This window comes from Mycteria americana, chromosome Z (assembly GCF_035582795.1).
Source record: "Mycteria americana isolate JAX WOST 10 ecotype Jacksonville Zoo and Gardens chromosome Z, USCA_MyAme_1.0, whole genome shotgun sequence".
NCBI classification, from domain to species: Eukaryota; Metazoa; Chordata; class Aves; order Ciconiiformes; family Ciconiidae; genus Mycteria; species Mycteria americana.
In genome coordinates, this window is record NC_134396.1 from 20,903,245 (window position 1) to 20,925,267 (window position 22,023).

The 22,023-nt window shown below is 43.4% G+C and overlaps 1 protein-coding gene across 9 annotated transcripts in view; it reads right to left on the reverse strand.

The window, feature by feature from the left end:
- The window catches only part of ARHGEF28 (Rho guanine nucleotide exchange factor 28), a 127,504-nt gene extending 108,216 nt beyond the window's left edge, over positions 1–19,288 (reverse strand). For 7 of the 9 annotated variants that reach the window (XR_012778946.1, XM_075526586.1, XM_075526587.1 and 4 more), the window contains exons 1-2: positions 19,171–19,288; positions 11,068–11,111 (exon numbers count right to left, since the gene is read on the reverse strand). Coding sequence is in view for 7 of the 9 variants with exons in the window: in XM_075526586.1 (XP_075382701.1) it covers positions 11,068–11,100 (33 nt within the window). In the remaining 2 variants the exon portion in view is untranslated. The remainder of the gene's footprint in view (positions 1–11,067; positions 11,112–19,170) is intronic. The other 2 variants (XM_075526592.1, XM_075526589.1) reach the window with 2 other exon arrangements.
- Positions 19,289–22,023: the final 2,735 nt, after the last annotated feature.

The window sequence follows — 22,023 nt, forward strand, 5'->3', positions numbered from 1 at the left end:
GACCACTCACGTCCCAGAATATAACCTGAAGGATGCTTCTAGCAAGGTCCCAGCACAACACTGAAGAGAAAAGCACTAACAGAGAAATTTCCTAATGACGACTGATAAGCTGCCTTCTTTTGATATGAAATATCAGCAAGTTCATCACTTTGGTTTAGATGCGGTGGCTTTTTAAAAGGAAAAATAAGTGTTGGCAGAAGCTATTGCCACCTTTTTGACTGCTAAGTAGCCCAAACAAACTGGAGAAAAATAAAGCATTCTGTTACATCCAAACCAATGTGACAAAAGTACACTTCAAGCAAAAAAGAACAAGAAGGACGGAAGAGATCCTGAGAAGTCAACTAGCTGACTCTTCTGCCTCAAGGCAGGATGAACGCTGCCAAAGTTATTCCTCCAAGATGGGTTCTGTCCACCCTATTCTGAAAGCACCCCCCCACGGTCACCTAACACACAGCACTGGGAACTTCTTCCCACCCAAAAAATTCCCTGCCTGGCCTCTCCCACCTTCCACAGCTGGTAAATATTTTGGCTTTTTAAAGGGCCTAACTAGTCTTTGGCGTTGATAACACAATAGCTGGGTGATACTAAACGGCCAGCAACGCGCCAGAAGGCTGCACGAATAATTCAGCACAGCCTCCGTTTCTGTACAGCTGTTTTCGTGCACAAGCTGAGCTCTAGCCTGTTGATGACTTTGGAGCTGGGTTATTTTTTTTATTTGTTTTGAAGAGGAGAGATGAAGGGTTGTGTTTTATTTTGTTGGGTTTTAACAGGAGATCAGCCTTAAACTTTGTGGGTTTTCAGTCAAGCTTATTGCAATACTCCTCCCTCGGCGACAAACTGAAGTACATCTGCTGTATTGGGAGTTTCTGAAATTGCCACACTGGCATTTTCCCAAAGCTGATGCCTCAAAATAAGCTACACCTTCTGCCTCCTTACTAGCCTCAACACAGGCTCACTCTCTTCACAGACACAGACAGAAGAACAAGTTTCTTGTTGAGAAGTGCAAAATTTGGCTCCAGGAAAAGAAATTAGAATCCAACAGAATTAAAAAAAAAACGCAGGCATCTAAAATACTGCTTATTTACTGCAAAACCAAATACAATTCCTCTAAAAAGAAGAAACATAGCAACAGGTAATGACATACATGTCTGCAAGTCTCTATCCTGCTCTGCACTGCTAAGTTGCCTCTAATGTTATCTATCTACTTTATGCATTTCATTGATTCATTTCATTCAGTGCACATGCAATATGCCCAGATGCCCAGGTCCTTATTTTCTATAGCATCATCTTATCACAAAAAATTGCCCTCCTCAGTCCTGTTTATACTGTTGCACCCTCTCAGTCAGCCCTTTGCTTTTTGTTTAGCTTCTGTCAGCTCTTCAGCTCTCATTGCTTTCATCCCTGCTGCAAAGCACCATCCCCAAAATTATGTCAAGCACAAACACAGCAGGGGCTTACGGTTCACCAAGGTTGTGAGGGAAGCCTGGCCCAATTTTAGGCCACAAACAAACAGCATGGCATGCAGCAAGGAGAAGGTCAAAAAAGCATAACGCTGTGATGCAGTGTGATGCAGCTTTCACACTGCACTGCTGTACTGGATGGCAGGGCAAAGGAACAGCTAGGGCATTGAAGGGATTAACTCATAATGGAAGATCAAAAGGCACATAAATATAGTATAACTTGAACAACCAGACATTTCAGAAATATATTCTAGTGCCAAACGCAGAAGCTCAGACACTTTGTATGATCACAAGTAGGTGGCTGCAGGAACTCAGCCAAGAGCAAGAAACCCCCCAATGACTCTGCAAATCATGAAGATGAACAGAATGAAAGCATCCACTAATTTCTTCCTCAGCACAGGCTGGCAAGACTAATCTCTGATTTAAAGGTACAGCTGGCAGCAAGACTATTTTCACAGTACCATGAGCAACCCCCAGCCCCACTAACCTGACCAACGCCAGACCTGGGCACACAATCTCATTTTTGTTGAATTAATGACAGCACACGATACAGAGCTTATGTCAGCTTTGTGCTTTTTACACCTGCTGTATGTCAGCAGCAGGAAAAGAGACAGTACCTGATCTGGCTGCTGGTGCAGAATTAACTTACCAGTGTTTTTAAACAATCTGAACCAGAGAGCAAGTTTATAGCAAATCAGCACTTAGCATCACATGGCCACTATTTTCTTTAACTCATCACCAGCAGTCTTAAAGCTGTGTTTAGCGCACCATCAAACTGTGACAACGGGTAAGGTGGAGAAAAGTTTTCAGTCTCCCATATGGCAAAGTAATCAATACTTCTGAAGAATGGGATATCTTCTAATTCTGGAACTCCTGGATAGAAATAAAAATAGCCTGGATGCCTTTATCAGAAAGAAGGGGGGGGGGGGGGGGGAAGAAGGAAAAAAAAAATCTTTTCGAGCATTACACAGTGCCAAAACATGTATTAACATTCTTGCTAGTCTGTCGTCAAAATATCATTCAGTGTTTTGCTGTCAATGGCAACACAATTTATGTTGGTGCATAAAATCATACAGAGGAATTAAGAAACTTGGGAATGAGCTGTTCACATACACAGGTCAGAAAACTTCTGCAATAATAGAAAATAACAGTTACATGTCAGAATGGATGTTCAACTAAAAAAAAAGGAGTCACTTCTTTCAGTTGACTTGATTTAAAACATATAAATCAGATTACTTATTATTCTCATGTCCTATGTGACATCAGGGCTCTGCTGTTGCAGACACTACACAAATACATGTAAGCACAAAGTCCCTGCCCAGAAAAATTCCAATATAAGGACTGAACAGGAAAACAAAATATGGAGGAAAAATAATACAACATGGGAGCAAAAAATGGTCCGACTGCTGATGGACATGCTTTGAAGTACCCACTCTTTTCCTTCATATCTTTCAAAATAGATCCCATTCTTTCTCATGTATTTCCTCAGTCTCATTCTGGCAGCAACTATGCATCCAAACACAAGCCAGCCTGTGCACGCTCTTCTGTGTACCCCCATGCAAGCCGCCCACAACAGACCTGACCAGGCTCCCACAGGGGTCAACAACAAAACACTCATGAGTCCAGCCAGCACTGGATCAGGCCAGCGAACACAGCTCCATGCATTAGCAAATGCATGCTGGAAGCCCAACACACATTTACATTTTAAACCACATTTCTCTTTTGTGTTTTGAAATCACCATCTAAACAAGACAGTGGTTTCAGCCTGGTTGAACACACAGACTGGTCCGGGATGTGGCCACTCTATCGCAACAGCAAAGAACGTGAAAGCACAGAATGGGCAAGAGAGGCTAGGAACTGGCTTCATTCCACAAAGTGCTGGCTAGAAGAGACTGAACACATAGCAAGAGCAGAAAATCCAAAACCTGTATCCCACCATGGAAAACTCTATCCCTCCCCACCCATCTTCCCACTTCAACTCTCTTAGTTCAGCACGGAGAAACTGGGAAGGCACACAGCTTGGCAAGGCAGACAATCAACTACTCACCTTGGGATCAATATGTAAGTCCTACTGCCACTTCCTACTCATATCATGCAAAAGCATGCTGGAATCACGTATCAGTTTGAACTTCAATCATTTAGAATAACATTGTTGAATTATTTCTGTTAATTGTTTCCCAGTTCTCATGCACATGAAACCTATGCGTTTGTGAAGAAGGTAACAATTACAGCCTATTTGTCCCTCTAGCTCTAACTAGGGACACAAATAATGTACTTTAGAAAAAAAAAAACATTTGGAATTTCTTCCTGCCAAACAAGGTGATTCACATCTTTTAACTCTCTCACCAAGTGTTTTCAGAGTCCCTCTGCATACGGACCTCTGAACATTTTCCAGCAGATGTGCTCAAATTATTCCCGGACACACTGCTAGAATACAAATAAAGCCCTGTTTATTTAATCCCCTTTTGCAGGGGCCTCAGTGCAGAACTGAGAATTTCAGAAGCGTTCAGGATTATGTGAGTATCAGACTGCACTTTACTGTTGCCTTCAGCTACAGCAACATCAACCAACACAGAGCACTCTGGAAAACTCTCACCTTTGAGGTAAAAACAGCCCAGACAACTAGGAGTTGCTGACAGAGTACCAAATTAATCCAATCCCTGGATATGCATTAAAATCCTCTTTTCACATTGAACCTTCTACCACCCTTTGCTTCCTGATCTTTTCAACAGGACTTCGAAACTTTTGTCTTTAATTTCCTCCACTGTAGAACAGCCATGTGTATTCCGAAACTGGCCTGGAAGTAGCTTATGCAAATGTCCATGATGAAACTCTGTAATTATTTTTCCCTTTCCGTGCCACTGCTGTCAAGCATGCAGATGGTACAACAGTTCCACAGCTAATGCAACGGGGGAGCATGAAATCCAGCAACGGGGCAAGGCAGGATGGCCCCTGGCAGCTGACTGGACAGAGCTCCCTTGCTTCATTCCTTGGCCAGTGCCTCCTGGCTTATGTCCTTTTTTACCGGATAATGAAATGAGCTTATTTGTGAACTAAAACATTTCAGAATTAATTCTCTTTCACCATGTTTCTCACCCACAGAAGTCCAGGTAGTTAAATTGTCCATCAGTGCAGCAGGCTTTGCTTTGAAAGAATCTTAAAAGTCAATGCAGGGATTTACTGTTGTTGTCTGCACCCCTTGGATATGAAATATGTCCCTTATTTCACTTTCTCCTCTCTGTTCCTTACTCAAATACATTCTACGGCCAAGGTACCTGTGAATAAGCAGTTGTGTTTTCCACTGTGTCCCAGGGAATTATGCTAGCTCATCCTTGAGGAACCACAAGATTGCAGATCAAGAAAACAGTGAAGATGCTAATGAACCTGGCTGTAGCCCAGGTGTTTGCCCAAAAACTCCTGGAGGGAGGGTATATCCTTTGAAAAAGTAACAAAAGATCAAAGGAACTTCAAAATTGTTACTTAATGACAGAAGGAAATAAAACAGCATGGATCCAAGGGATAATTAACAGGGGTTGTAATACAGACATGCCTTTGTAGGGATAGGCTACAGGTATATTGCATGTGATAAAAAAGCTCTCTCGCTCACAACTGCATTTAATTTCCAATTTTGCACTCCTACTCTCTCTTAAGAGAGTCAGCCTCTTGGGCCAGCAGTTAATGTGGAGGCAGCAGGGAAGCTACACTGTCATCTCAAGTTGCTTGGAGCAAGTCCACCTGGAAGGCCAGCCACAGCCACCAGGCCGCACTCACTCCTCCTCCTTCGCTGCTACGGAGGCTGAGCTCCGGAGGTGCCACGGTGAAGGGAAATACCGGTGTGGATGGGGCCCAGGTTTGCACGTGCATATGAACTAGCATATGAATTCACGACAGGCTGCCTCGAGTGTTCCAAACCCTCATGGGAACAGCCCTTGGCCTTGGTACCTCCTGCTTCACCGCAGGACAAGGGGACGAACGTCGAGACATGGTTCCTCTGGCTCCCATTTATTGTCGGAGGGCAGATGTCCATGAATGCAGATGCGATGCACCTCCCTCCCTCCGCCTCCACCTAAACCAGCTGCACGCCTTTCTTTGGAACTATAAATGAGATAGGATGCATCTGCATCCCATGGGATGCACCTCCGCTGATGGGACATGCCATGAGCAAGCTGCATTAGAAGCAGTTTCCACTTACTGTCAAAGCAAAGCAAACTACCGCGCACAAAAATGTTCTTCATACAGACATATTTAACTTCTAAACAGGTTACAGAGGAAGGATGCTGCCCCATCCTAGCATCCTAGGTTAGGATCTGAGAAACCTGGACAGGATAGTGTTTCACCACACGTTTCTTACGTTTTAGGCACGTTGCTGCACTTACATCACCTCAGACCTTCTTTGTAAATGAAGTTAAACAACATCTCCTGACTACAAAAGAGCATTGTGAGGAATGGTGCACTACAAAGATCACCAGGCACTAACATTATTACAGTGATGGAAAACATAGCCTCCTAAACCAGAGAGCATTAAGCCAATATCACATTGCTCAGAACAAATCACCAACCCAAACAAACAAATAGCCGGACAAGCAAAGAACAGGCATGACCATGCAAACTCCATAAAGACCACTAAGAGGAAACATGCTGGACAGAAAAAAAGTCGGGGAAAAAGAAACCGTAGAAAACTTGACACGCTTGGCACTCTGCAGACCCAGCCCAGGCAAAGACCATTGCTGAGCTTACCCAAGGTGGGAGAGTCTCCAGGCACTCGGATGCTCTGTGGCTGCGAGCAGCCTGGTGCTACGTCCTACCTCAGCCCTCCCCAACCCGGTCAGAGGAAAACGTGCTGAACCCTCACCGTTTGTAGGAATACTTCAATATGTCGGTATTAAACAGTGAATACATAAGCACCCCTCCCTCCTTGGCACCTATACTTCACCAAGGAACCTGTAACAGTGTCAGAAACAAAACCCAACCCCAACAAGAACAAACCCGCAGAGACACTTAAGAGAGAGAGACTTGGTGTAGCAGAATACAAGAGAAGTTAATAAGCTTTGACCTCAGCACTTTTAGCCACCTCCAGCGGTTGTAGGCAGGAGCATGTGATACCTTAGGAAAGTGCATTTTGAGAATAGTAAGCAACATACAGTACAGGACCCAGTGGAAGTTTTATTTTCCAGGAGATCTTGAGTCTTGCAGCTGGAAGCCTGTGTTTCTGCCTCTTCCTGGAGAATTAACGTCCAAATACTCCTTTGGAAAGACAGAATCAACACATAACCTCCAGCATCACCTCCTTGGGCAATGGACCCCTCTGATGTCTACAGGGAACTGCTTTGGATATCCTCCGTAGCTTGGCATCTATTTATTTCTCTCTGCTGAATATATAGGAAATATTCATCAGGCTCTCAGCAGAGAATAATTTACAAACTTCTGAGATCACTTATTTCCTGCTCTTGAGAGTTGACTACTCCCATGGTACGTGTGCCCCATGGCAGCAAGATATTTCTTTCAATGTCAAAGATCAATGTTGGTGGTCAATAACATTTCTTTAAAACAAACAAAAAAACCCAAAAAAAACGCAGTCACCACCCATTAAATAAGAAGGAAGGATTTTCCATGAGAGAGATTTGGTTTTCCACACTAGAAACTGCTTTCAATAGGATGAACAACTGCCATACATAAATTCTTTAATATCTGAAAAGTGCTTCATCAAATAGTTTGCTTTTTATCTTTCACAGATAGTCTTTTTTCCATCTACAGTGAAACCAGTGGCTGCCTGAAGACAGCATGGTCTTATTCCATATACTGTGTTTAGTACACTGTGAAATGAAAAGACTCAGCTCACTGCTCTCCTTAGAGAAAGAACTGGATAAATATAATTTTATTTGTATCAGTTAAAAAAAGCATCATTTAGGAGGGCAAAAGCTCTTTAAAATCAAGTTATACTTACTTAAACAATGTATTATTAGCACTGAAAGACAAGACAACATGTATGATGTTTCAGTTTAACCTTGGCTAGTCAATCCTGAGAATTGGACTGGCTTATAAGGAGTAATTTTATGATGTGGTTAACTGTATTTTGCTGTCTAGAAGCCGGAAACAGGCTCCTCAAATTAACTGAAAAGCACGTGCTTCAAATATTTAATTTTCTGTTTCATTACCATTTATTTTTTAAACCATGACGTTTATGTGTGTTGTAATTAGATTTTAATCATATTGCTGCCACAAAAATTACATATAAAGAGAAGTGTATCAAAATAATGCATTTTTGAAACTGAGTAATTTCATTGAGTATTTTTGAATTATATTTCACAAAAATTGTATTACCCAGCAAGGTCCTTCAGCTTTCTGAATGCACTCCCTCTTAGGTAATAAAAAAGAAACAGCCATCACTCAGCCAACCAGATTACACATACTATTTTAGATTTGCAAAGAAATTCAGTACTGACAAAGTGTGACAGTTTGAAGTAACAGCGCTGCATGGATACATCCTCCAGCTGTGTAAAAGCTGCTCACATACAGCAAGTCAACAAAGTACCTTGCATAATCTTTAAAAATGTGTATTATAAACACAGAACTGCAGTTATTCTCAGATAATTTGACATGAAGTACAAGCCTCTCAGACAGACATTCTTGGAATAAACAAGAGTGTAAAATCCACTTGATACAGATGCTAAGCATGTTTAAATACAGTGTGAAAAGCATCCTAATTTTGGACCCAGCATACAGCAGATCTCTCTTTCTCTCAAAGAACAAAAACCTATGCTTTCATAGAGGCTGGAAAGAAGGGATTACTTCCTACCTTTTGCCCACTTCCACTTTTCCTGCGGAAAATAATGTGTTATAGCTGTATGCTGACATTTTTTAAGTTGCATGCAAACAGTATGCAATTGTCACAACATGGTATTTTATAGTTCCACTGTGTCCTTTAAAAGGGACTGGAACACATCAGAGAAATACTTGAATTCACTGCAGTGCAAATATTTGCAGTGTTCCCTCAGTCTTCCCAAGAGATGCTTTCTCTATCCCTCCTTATGGATGAAGATTCAACAGATTTTAGACAAGTTCAGCTAGCCAGAGAACTGCTTAAGGAAAACTGTCTAAGGAACTGCACAATCAGAAAGGACTTTCATGTCTAATTTAAATGCTGATTCGATTGTGTTCTCCAGCAAAGTCATGCAAATAAAGCAGGAGCAGTTGGAAGGAGTTTCCAGAACTGATGAAGTAATTGGACCCAGCTAAGAGAAAAGAAATGTCTTGACTCAAGGACTTTTTCAGGATGGACAGACCCTTTGATCTCCCCAGACATGCTGAGAAGTACTCAGATTAGGAACAATATTGTGATGGGCAAGACTGCAAAGCTGCAGTACTTTCAGACACTAACTCAGCAGAGCAACTACATCAACCTCAGATGACCAGTATAAGGTCTGCCAAGACCTCCCCAAGTTTTAGATGGGGGTTGAGAGACAACCTTGAATCTTTCTGAGTCACCTTAGGGTGTTCACATAGCCCCTTCCCATTCCCTGCAGAAGCCCTGAAAGCTTTAGGTACCCTCATTCCCACATATGCACACACAGACTCACCTACACAAAACATAGGAGGCTGTTAAAAAATTACTACAGTCCCAGTTTCTGGGAAACTCACCCTAGGTGCTCCCGCTGCAAGTCTCTGAGAGTCCATGTTCCACCACTATCCTCAGGCTTGGTAGGACACTGGGGACCCAGAGGAAAGACACCATCTCCACCTGCTCCCCCCACACGAAAACAAGTTGGTGACCGCCTAACAGCAATCCAAACCACTCTCATCGGGTTTCTAGCAAGTTAAGAGGCCCCTCTGGGATTTGTCCACCTGGGTTGGTGAGAGGCTGCGGACCACAATTAGCAAGTTACCAAAGCTCAGGACCACAGCCAGCAAGTTACCCAAGCTCAGGTCCAGTACAGGCTCTCGCTTATGCAAAGCAAGCTTAGGGCAAATGTTCCCAACTAAAATCACATTCTCCCATCCATCACTCTACAAGTGACTAATACACCCCAAGCCCTCTCTGCCTCCAGCTGATGAGTCCCTAGTTCATAAGAGATGTATCACTATCAGTCCCCAAATGCACAGCTTTGTACCATGCTCTTATTAACTGGAGTAAATAAAAGGTGAGAAAACTCAATCTTCCCACGTAATAACTGAATTCTCCTCAGCACTAACCAACATCTCCCAATATTATGATGCCCACAGATTGACACAGATTTCACAAGCCTACACCTGGCTCTCAGGTTTATAATCAAAATATTAAACAGAACTGGCCTTAAGTATGATCCTTAAGGAGCATCACTTGTAATACCTTCCTACCATAATAACTGTTCTTGCAGTATTCACATATCCTTATCTCTTTATATTAATCTCCACCTTCTCTATGTTCCATAAGAATTTCCTGTGAGACACGATATCAAGTGTTTCATTTTCAACAACTTTGATTAAGCCCATTGCACTGCCCTTCTCTAAGTGGTTAGTTATCTTATCATGGGAAGATACCAGATCAGTCTGCCGCAGCTGCCTATGATAAAACCATGCTGAATTTTATCCATTAGCACCATGTCCTTGATTACTCTTTCTGTCAAAATTTGTTTTTAAAACCTTGCACCACACAACCATCATGTGACCAGGCCTCACAAATCCTTCCCCCCGCCAGCTGCCTTTAAAGATATTGCATCTAATTTTTGCAAGCCTGAGGTTCCCACTCCCAAGCTGACAAATGCAATGCAAATGCTGGTGCGTTAGCAATCCTATGTTCCTTCAGCACTCCGGGGTGCAGATTATTTGTACTCCTCCATTTCCATCCCCGTATATCACAATAAGCAGGTAACTGTTTTGTTTCTGTCTTTGTTTCACTTTTTACCACCCTTTTGAAAACCATTCAGTGCCCTCCCACTACCCTCCTAGACACCAACATTCACGTACCCCTGCTACTAGCATTCTCATTGCAAACCATGGCAGAACAAGCCAAAAAAGACAACCACGGTTTATTAATAATGACTAGGTTGCCCAAGTTTTAATCCTCGTACTCACATCCCTTTGAAGGCACCAAGTAAATTAAGTTTATCTAATGCATGTCCTCACTCCTGTTACTACCTGGTTTTGAACTCTGAGTTCACTTATTTTAAGCAATCACTTCAGGTTTTGCAGAAAAAAATCCATTTGATTACAAACTTCAACTTACTCATTTTTTGACATAACATACAATTTCCTGCTTTGAGGAAGTGGAGAGAATGGTAATTTGGAATTTTATAGGGAAAAAACAGCCGTAAATTGTGGGAAAGAGAGAGTGAGCGCTGCCTCTTCACAGGCAGTAACTATGCTTTTGAAAACTGCAATTGAGACTACTGAAGGAGAAGAAAATAGTGATCATAAAGGGGAAATAATTTTAAACTTACTTCAGAGAGCTGAGCCACAGTACTGAAAACCATCATCCCCACACATGCCTGCATCAGACAGCAACATTCAACAGCCTGCGGTCTCAGACAACCAGAGAATGGTTTTTGGTTTCATTCACCCTGCTTGTGAATGAGCCGTAACCCAAAAGAAAGCGACTCTCCAGGCAGAAACCTAGTGTTGTAGAACTTACATAAAGAGGTACTTCAGTGCAGCTCAACTCCATTGTCACAGCATCTAGAAACAGAATAAACCAGTGGAATTATTACACACCCATCGGGAGGCATTGATATAATTATACCCCATTCATGTCTGCAAACTACGTCGACATCTTCCACAATTAGGGAAAAAATGGATATTAAGCTTATCACCTATCCAGTTGCCCCAAATTTCCCCAGAATGAGGAAACGCTGGTGTAACGATGCCTGTGTAAGGCTGGAGGAGGGGTGGCTGGTCTTAGTTAACATGCTGTGTGCTTTTCACACAATAGACACAGTAAACAAAACAGGTCAGGCTGAGCCCAGCCACCGAGACATTCATAGTTGCAGCAAATGAAGCAGTGGGAATTGCAGCGTTCTTTACCTCTAGAGGCAAAAAATGGAATTTGACCTCATGATGTAGTTGTAGCAACTTTTACTCCACATCAATATCCCAGGTGTCTGGTGCTGTTCTTCTAGCAACTTCACAGAAGATATCCCCAAGGCAGGTCACCTTAACTACCCTGAACATCAACCTACTGATACAAGTCATCACTGGAATCACCATAATTACAATCATCACAGCAACCCTGATTTCTACTATTGTATTTCAAACTCACTACATCCTCAAAATTCATACTCTAAAAATAATATTCCTGTCAAATGAGAAAAGCGTACCAGAAGCAACTCCGCATCTTTAAAACGGCAAGGTGGGCTCAACAGCTATGCACAAGTCTTCTTCTACTTGCCGAAACAAGCTATGAAAAAAGAGAGTCTGTCTTAAAAGGAGGCTGTCTCAGTTCAGATGTGGCCTTGTTTTTGCAGCTGAACAGTTTCCAAGAACAACACAGTTGTGCAGCTCACTGCTTGTTAATGCACAGGTACAGCCTGTCATGAGTCAGATAGGATTTGAGGATCCTTGCCGACAAACTGCAGAAATTAAATGCACAGCTTCAATCAAAAACAAAAATGACCCATCCACCACCCCAGCAGACACTCCTTTTAAACCACAAGTTTGCTAATACTCATCTCCTGATGCCTGTCAATTCCTCTACATTCACAAGTACCTACATTCTTGCAGTTTGACTTCAGTATAATTTCAAAACAGAAGGCAAAACCCTTTACAAAGTCACTGGCCATAAATGTTCAGACAAAAAAAAAAAAAACAACACACCACCCTTTCATATTGTAAGAAAAGGGTATCAAGGCAAACACTAATCCAGCCAGCCTAGTCAGCAGCGAGACTCAGACAGAGGGGTTTCTTATTTTCTGCGGAGGGAGGAGGTATCCCACAGCTGACTCCAAGGCATCTCGCTTTGACAGAGACAAAGCTCTGCAGTTTCCAGCAATGGCATCCTGAACCCAACCTTAAGAGCAGCAGCATGGGAAGCACAGTCCTGTTTGTACAGAAGAAAACAGGGTTAAAAGAGAAATTAAGAAACCGTAACATTAATTCCACAGGGAGTATTTTAAGGTGGAGCTTTTCACAAGTGTCACCTTACAGAACGGATGAAGCACATTAACTTCTGTCCCAGACCTGTCACCAACTCACAATTACTGCCACACACAGAGGGCATCACTTCATGGTCGGCTGAAATGAGAGACATGCCAGACAGCTGTTTTACACCATTGCTCTATTCTTCTGTATAGAATCCCTTCACCTGCAATGGTTCTCCCTCTTTAAAGGAACACATCCAAACTAAACTCCACCATCTCCTCTGCAAGAAAATATGGGACGTTCAAATCGTTATGCCATGCCAACAGAATAAGACCTACTCCTCGTTACTTCTGTCATATGACTATCTTGACCTCCAGAGCCTCAAGAGATGTATCTCAACATCCTCCTCTGCAAGGACAAGAAAGGCAGGTATCCAGTCTAGTCTACCTATTCTACCGCAAGTGTGCACAAGAAGGCATAATTTAGCCCTTGCTTTGGGGGATTATCATTGCCCCACCAGTACAATAACTTCTTTTGTACTGGATAATACAAACACAACTCATTGGAGAGATGATGCCACGCCGACTTCAGTTCCCTTCACCCTTTGCTTGTGTCACACTGTGGATCCCCTGGGAGCTCGTGCATTTGGAAATACTAAGTACCTAGCTCAATACAGATCCTGAGCAGATAAATAGCCTGAAGATTTAGCTCATCTGAAGCAATCAATGTTTTCCATACAGCACTGACTGTATTTCCATACAGAACCATGCTGAAATACGATCAGTACTTTTGATATGCGCTCCCCTGACAAACCAGCTTATAATGGTGTTTACTGGATACAAAGGTGTACCTAATGGCACTCTTTTTGCTTCCTGCACAAGAACCAATAAATGTCAACACAAAGCATCAAGTGACCTCTTCTGCATTTCTCACACTCTCAAGATCACTGGTTGTTTAGAAAAAAGTTTTACACTAATGGTTCACGTCTTTCCTCCATCTGGGGCTTACAGTAACTCAGCTTGGCTGCTGGAAGTGGCTGGGAGGGGCAGGAAGAAGAAGAGGATGCACGTAGGGAGGAAATACTCAGCTCTGGCTAGCTCTGCTCAGCACAAGAGCAGCTCTTGTGCAACCTCCGTTTCAGAACGAGGGACTGAAGGAGACACTATCACATGCACCCTACGGCTCACCTTCTCTGTCCAGTACAGAGCTGCTCAGCTCCCCAACAAGCACGGTCCCCAGTGCCCAAGAGGTGCCACGTAGACAACCGCTCTCGCGCGCTGAGGAGCAGTCCTACTCTGCACAGCAAGGGCAGGGTCGAGCTGCCTGACATCATGGATACCCATCGTTTCACAGAGCAACACCTGATCTCTTCCTCTAACATCTGTGCCTCTGACACAGAAACCATCAGGACAGGCATCTAACAGACAAACAGGTCCAGTTTCAGGCACTGTCCACAAATATTGAGCTCACGCCAATGTCAGCAGTAGCAGGATTCATCTATACACAGAAAAAAACCCTTCCAGCATCCAGTTCAGCAGTAAATTTAATGGAAGCATTTATTGTGGTGTGCTGCAAACTGGAGAGACCTGAAGCACATGTTTCAGTCAAGTAGAGGTGAATATACAAAAAAGAACAAAAAACCTTAAAAATAATTTTATTTAACTAACTTTTTTTTCAATCTACAATCTCCCCTTAAACCTAGTGTCAAATGCCATTGGCAGGCTCCTGACCAGCTCAAGTTATTGAGAAGGACATCAACAAGTATTTTGGGTTTTATCAAAGATGCAAGATGTTTCAATAATACCTCAAACACTTTTCCTCACCCAGTATTTTATTTATTGGTTGCCAATTATGGGACTCTCATATATCCAATTTGTTTCAACATTACAAATTCTAGCATTTTATAGCACGGTTTCCCCAATTATCAGACATATTAGAAGGACCACAATAAGGAAATGAACCAATGGAAAACAAAAACATCAGGTATTGACTTAACTGCATTTTAATGGAAAAGACGTCAGTTATCGAACTTTTTTACTCTGTACATACTGAAGAAATTCGATAAGGGAAAGCATTATCTAAATCTCAGCATAAAGGCATTTCTACAGGTTGACAAGGTGACCCTTCAGCCAACACTGCGACTACTATTTGGCTGTCCTAGCACCTACTGTGTATCATCAGCATTTTCCTAAACACAAAAGGACACTTCCTGATCCTACAGCAGCCTGGCTTACAATTCACAACTTGACTTTGTCCTCTTCCCTGTAAATAAAGCATATGACTGTGGCAGAAAGACCACAGAGAAGGTGAAGACAGGACTCTGGCTTTGATGCTGCTCTGTGATCCAGTAGCCACTCATACAGACTTCACTTAGCTCAGGGCTCCACTGCTGCCATAATGAGCCTCCATGGCTCGTTAAGCAGCACCGGACCACAGTTTGTGCAAGCCTTGCAAATGGCTGCAAAGTATAAGCAGTGGTATAAAACATACTTCAAACTTCTCTTCCACGTATCAGTTCAAAGACAACAAAACATGAGGTCTTTGCACCCCGCTCCCTTTACTCTCTTTTCAGACCATAATCCCACACCTCTGTGCCACAGACCACTACTGCTGTTTCATAAATTGTAAAGCAACTGACTGAACGTCAAAACTGTCAAGCTATGTAAATAAACCCCCAATGATGCTTCGCAGATGCCTTGGAATTCAATTCTTCCTTTTTTAATTATATTTCTTTTTGGTGATGGTCACATGGAAACTCATGTCTATAAAACATTGAGAATTACAGTCTTATTACCACTATCAAGTCAAGCACATTGAATCTTTATTTCTGATCAACTGGAGCCACAGGAAAGCAAGGGTACGTCCCACTCAGAGGCCACTGGAAGGTAGGCAGAAGCTCCCAGAGCATCATTTGTGATGCTTTAAAATCTAACATCTTTGACTAAGCAAAATGTCTTGTGCATTGTAAAAGTCTAGCAGCACACACATATTAAGAGGTTTTCTACCGAGCTCTCTTCCACTGGATGACTGTGTTACACATCACCATCATCACTGTTTTATTATTTTTTACCATGCAATAGTCTGTAAGAAGTAGGTGCTACACCAACCCACAGGACAGCCTCTAAGATGGATAAAAATTATTGTACATATTGTGTTTATACTTCTCAGATGTTAATACTCTTCAAAACCAGCAAGATTCCAGTGTGGTGCTCACAGACCAGCCAGTTTCCATGAACAACATTCATCCCACTGCTTCCTCTCAACAAGCACAGCAACTGAACCAAACTGTATTTTTGAATTTACAGATTCCATCTGAGTTATGTTACGTACGTATACCTAAAGGCTTGCTCACAGCTTCCCAAGCACCAGGAACTGTGCTGCGCAGCGATCGGGTCTAACGTGGTACTGAACATTCTTTTACATGCAGATCCTTGCTCTGAACCTGATTAAAAGACCTCGGAAGAATTAAACGAAAGGAAAAAAGTAGCAAGCTGAAGATACACACATAATAAATACTACATTCCCAAAGTCAGAGTTTTACACCTTTACAGCCAAGGTTTTTTACATGATCTTTCATTTTTACACTTGGCTTTCCTCAGCATCTAGAGCGTGGGGGATAGGGAGGGGACAAAGCAAAACCATCAGCTAGCAGCTTCACAAGCACATTTGTTTACAGGCTTCTAACAGTATTCAAACAGAGGTAAAATAAACCCTTGCCTTTTAAATTTATAATGAAGCGGCTTGCACTAGTGTTGATTACTTCACCACACATTAGTTGCTCTTGAAGCACATGAACAGAAGAAATGCAGCTAAAGCCTTTTAAAATAGCTCTCTTTTCAACAATTTGAGACAAAAAGAAACTTAAATCTTCCTCCAAAAAACATCACCCCATTCATGGCTATCGTATTTCTTTAATTTGTTAAAGCCACAGCCATTTTGTGCTCCTTAGCAGGGAAAATATTTAAAGAGTCTCCAAAAAAGGGTCACATTTTTTAACCTTTTAAAAATAGATTTGGATTTTAAAACACAAAAACAAGTCTAGAAGAACGCCTCTTAGACAGAAGCCTGCTCCTGAGGCTGGCAAAATGTATTCTCTATGCATTCCTGTATTAACATTCCTAATGTAGCATTTTTATTTCAACTAAAAATAAAATGGGGCTCTAGATTTTAGAAACCTTAGATATGTAGAACATGGACTATACATTACTGAAAGACAAAAATAAAACCACATGTATATGTAAGGTCACTAAAACAAAATAAAATCTGTCTGATACCATTGCCGGACATCTGTCTCACCTCCCGTACTCCTTTTAATGCCCATTTTCACAGAGATAGTAGCTTTCTAATGATGAAATTTTTAATGGCTTTTAGAGTTTACTACTCCCTAGTTTGGGCACTGTGAAGCCATGAGATCAGAGCAAAAGCAAACTCTTTAAGGAGTTCATACAGCACAGTTGTACAGTTTACTGACAAGGTAGCAAAGAAGTGAACCAGAAACATTTGGTTCTACGAATGCATGCTCCAACGCTATCTGTGACGCTTCATCATCGCTCAGGCTTGGCCATCCACCAAACCGCTATAACTAATGAACAAAGATAGGGGACATACTGTGTGTTTAATGATGCTTTTGTAATTTGCATTCTACCCTCATGAACAGCTAGAACAGCACAACAAACTCTACAGCCATTAAGAGCAAGAAACAAATTTTCTATATCAAAAGTCATTAGATATAATTCTGATATTCACAGAAGCAGCTTCCATTGAGAAGGGTTACTCCTCCACCTCACAATCCTCTTCTAATTATTAATGTAGTTTAGCTCTTAATGACGCTGAGCCTGAAAGATACAACTCACCCAGCTCAACTAGTCAGAAGGAAAATCTGTACATTTTTTCAAATTCTGTAATTTTTAAAGAATTTCAGCAGACAACATTGAGGAAAATTCCAAAAACATTCCTGAGGCAGGGGCTGAGAAGATGCTACAGATATAGTAATATTCAAGCTAATACAGAAAAGAAAAAAAGGAGTGCTCTAGTCAAAAAGTATGAAAACTCCTGGCGCAACCGAAGACTTCTGTAGCTTCAATACTTGGGCACAAACATGCATGGTGATACAAATTCTGCTTGCTATTCTACGTAGCACCTTAGAACCTAAAAGACTTATTTGTAGAAGACACAGAGAATGTATTTTCCTGCCCTGAGATCACCTTAACCCCCGATCTATAAACGGGAAATAGACATGTGCAGGTGCCGACTGGCCGATGTGTGGCCATGCAGAGAGCTGGCTTTTGGCTGGCAAAGCCAAAAATTAGAACTAGATCTTCTGAGTCACTATATTAGTCATAGGCTACCCTTCCAATATCCTGATGCAAATTCTTGTTCAAGGTGTTATTCAGATCAAAAGAATGTCGGGCCATTTCACATACCATACCCTTCTGAAATGGCCCCACAAAGGAACTATTCTTGGGGGAGACAATGGGAACTTCTCCTGAATAACAGCAGGAGTTTCGGATCGAGAAAAGGAATACTCCTTCCTGATATTATGTAACAAAATGTTGGCAGAAATGTCTAATTTACAAGTCAACTGAGAAGGCCAGATGAGTTTCCTGGTAGATTATTATTAACATACATCTACAGGATCACTTTCTTTGTTGCACTGGATATTCAAACACCACTTTAGAAACACAAAAGCACTGAAGTACTCTAAATCTTTTCAGCAGATTTTGTCCTGTTGATTTTTCATACCGAAGTCACAGAATACAGTTACTTTTTTACCTATGTAGAAAAATCCCTCTTTACTCAAATGCCTCCTGAAATCCTATATCCACGAAGTATGATAGAGAACAAATTATCTCTACAAAAGAAAAAACTTGTGTCATCTGTTAGGCTTTCCATGGCACTCATGTGCCTTATTATGACCGATGAGAAGAACTATGTCCATTTTCGTATAGGACCAAATACAGAGGCAGGAGTAAGTCCATAGAAACGAAGAAGGATTTTAGAGCCTTTTTTCTGTATAAGAATCACTGTGCAGGTTGAAAACTTGTGCAACTCTAAGCTGCACGCACCAGCGTCCCAAAAAAACGCTACCAAGAACTGCTTCGAAAGTTGTTTCTCAGGGTTTTACCGTTAGAAAATCTTTCATTTCCTTTACATCTTTCGGTTGTTAAAGAAGTTAAATCAGTTTAAAACTTCTTTTGCTCCGGCTGAGAAAGGCAAGCACTTTCATGATTAAAACCAAATACCTTGTCGACTCAGGGACAAGAACCGAAAACCGCGAGCGGCTCTTACGGCAAAATAATGAACAAACGAGGAAAAAAACCACATACGAACAAAACCACTCCTCCCTCTCCCCACTTTTGGGACTTTAGACAGTAACTGACAGCCCACGGGAAACGTGTTCCCCGGACAGGAGGGGAGCCCGCCCGGGCGCACCGCGCACAGCGGCGCCAGGACCGCGTCCCAGCCGGCAGAACGCGGCCGCAGCCGCTCCCCGGGGCTTGGCGTCGCGCCCCGGAGCAGGGGGAGGGCACCCCGCCGCCCCCAGCCCAGCCCAGCCCAGCCCAGCCCCGCCGCCCACCCGCCCCGCGGGGCCGGGGGCTGCGGGCAGCAGGTGCGGCGGGCCGGGCTCCCCGCTGCGCCCCAAGGGCAGCGGCCGCCTTACCTACGCGGGGCGTCCCGGGCGAGGTCCCGCCGCCGCCGCCCGCGCTGCCGGCGGAGGAGGCGGCGCTGCCGAGCCGCCGCCGGGGCCGCGCCTGCGGGAGCCCGGCGGGGCGCGCCCGGCCCCGCGGATGCACCGCCCCCGGGCCCCGGCAGCCCGCGGGGCGAGGGAACAAAGCCGCGCTGTGACGGCCCCGGGCGGGGGGAGGCTGGTGCCCGGCTCCCGGGGCGCAGCCCGTCCCCGCCGGGGACGAGGCAGCCGCGGGTGGCTAGCCCGCCCCACCGGCAGCGGTAGCCGCGCTTGCTCGGCGGGGCGGGCGGGAAGGCGGGACCCCCGCGGGGAGCCCTGCGCGGCCCCGACGGCGCCCCGGCCCCGGGAGGGGCAGCACCGGCCCCGGCGCCTTTCGGAGGGGAGCGCTGCCCCCTCCCGGCCGCGGCGCGGCTGCAGGCGGCAGGGTGCGAGCCCGTCGGCGGGGCAGGCGGGAGCGGGGGCGGCCCCCCCGGCAGCCCCGCACCGCGGCCGGAGCGCTCCCCGCCCTCCCTCGCCCGTCGGGCCGCGGTCCCGGGGCCCGCAGCACCCAGCAGGGCGCTGCCCGCGCAAGGCGCTGGTTGATCACACTGCTGCCCAGTCGCTCCGGGCGTGTTTCATGCGGCATAGTGCTTTGGTCCCGACAGACCACACCGTATTTTGGCTTTTCAGCTGCTGCAACGCCACCATACGTAACTTAAGCTATCCTTAAAACCATCTTACACTGTTGACTCCCTAAGCCTGTTTCACTAGGAAGGACAGCAGAGCACTGAAGATGCGGTGTTGAGTACCAGAGGGGCAGGTAGGCACTTACCAAGCACCCTCTTGCTGCACTGTTAACTTAATTCATGGCCTATTTGCTGTAGATGGACAGCATACTTTCTTTGTAACAGCAGCATTTTAGGACAATGCTGTGGGCATTAAAAAAGTTTACCCAAGTACTGTAAAAGCCATGCGTGAAAGAATTAGTGTTTTACTGTGAAGCAGCGGCTGGAACACAGTGGCTGTATTTCCTTGATATCCCAAGTATCTGGGAAACAGAGGAGAATAAAGGTAATTGAAAACATAAGAGAGCTGGACCCATTCAGTCCAGAAGTAGAGCTTAAGTAGGGTCTTAGTTTACTGAGCAATGCTACCAGTTTAAAATTGACTAAGCCAATAGCAAAAAATGTTACCCAAGTCCTCCAAGAGCATTATCTGAAATGAAAGCATGCTCTATTGCCATACCTCTTTTCCATCCTGTAGTTTTTTCCCATGCCTGCAAGGATACTTGCAGGTCCTGACTTTTAAGCTGAAAACCACTTACAATGAGAATAGGAAACACATTAACTTTAATAATCTGTGTTGATAGTTTTAAAAAAATTGTACATAGGAAACAGCAACACAATTCAGACTGGCATTTTCCTCAGCTGATATTCGAAGGCCTACATGTGGCATATTCAACTGATAGAAAAGCTGTAGCCAAGCTGATAAATACACTGAAAGCTCCTAGGTAACAGCACAAGGTCACAACCTGACTCACATTTCATAATCAAAAATTCAAGCTTCTCAGTTATTGTCTTCTTACCAGATGTCCTTAATGCAATTAAACCCCTCTAATTCACTTACCTTCACCCCTCTAAATGCATCATAGTTTCACCAGCATTTTTAAAAAGGACTGCTGCAACAGGTCATGAAGCAGAGAAAGAAGCCAGTAAAACCCCATCACCACGCCTTGTGTTTCAGCAAGAGTTTCATGGCTTTACGTGGTGTGCGTCCATATTTAAAATTTGCAACTTTTCATTTGTTTGCTTTGGGTGGCTTATCACACAGACAAACATCTGCGGAGAGTAGAAGGAAGCAGGGACTTTCTGTGTTGTACTTGTCAGAACAAGTCCACAACTCTGAGATTGCAAAGGTAATACACTCGCTGGCTATGGTGCAATTAGGACTTTGGAAAGTTAAATTTGTAAGGAGGAAAAATAAGAGATAAAGGTTGATGGGGTGCAGCCAGGTTAGGGGTGGCTTGCAACCATCTTACAGCACCTTTCCTCTACATGCAGCCCAGCATACTTTTACTGAAAGCATACATAAGGATTGCTTTACTTCAGTTGCTATATTCACCTACCACTGAATATAGCAAGCTGTCCAGCTGTATATTATCCAAGAAAAGAAGCCAAGCATAAGTGCATTTGCAGAGCTGTAGGAAACCCTCAGGATTTCAATTCCAAATTTTCCTAACTGAAAGAGTTACAAAAATAACTAGTTCAGAGTTGTAATTTAATTTACATAATTTCCAACACTATGTAGTATTACTCTAAGATACTGACTTGGACTTCAATTCCAGAGGAAACCACCTCTTGCATTTCCATCATGCAAACAAGTGTTTAGGTTTTTTGTACGCGTTGGGGCTATGCATGCAATATGACAAGTAAGTTTTGCTAGACCACATTCAAATATCAAAGGAAAAAAAACCACACATACATTTCAGAGACTGTCTTCGGATCACATAGAACATCCTGGCATCAAAGTAATGACTGTTCCCCAGGACTTATATGTCACTGACTAATGTTTACTCAATTTTTCATAATGCTTAGAATGGTTTCTGCTTGAATACATCAGTTATTAAATACAGCTTAAAGCAAAGAATCTGTGATCTGCCAACTACTACTTTAATTAATAAGAATTGAAATGTTTAGATGAATGCTTAGCTTTCAACACACACATGCCGAAAGTAATGTTACAAAATCGAAAGCATCACAGGCAAAGAGGCAGAAAGGTGGTTTCTTGAGCTTACTAATATTACTACTACTTACTTAGTACTTACTTACTACTACTCATCCTACTCCT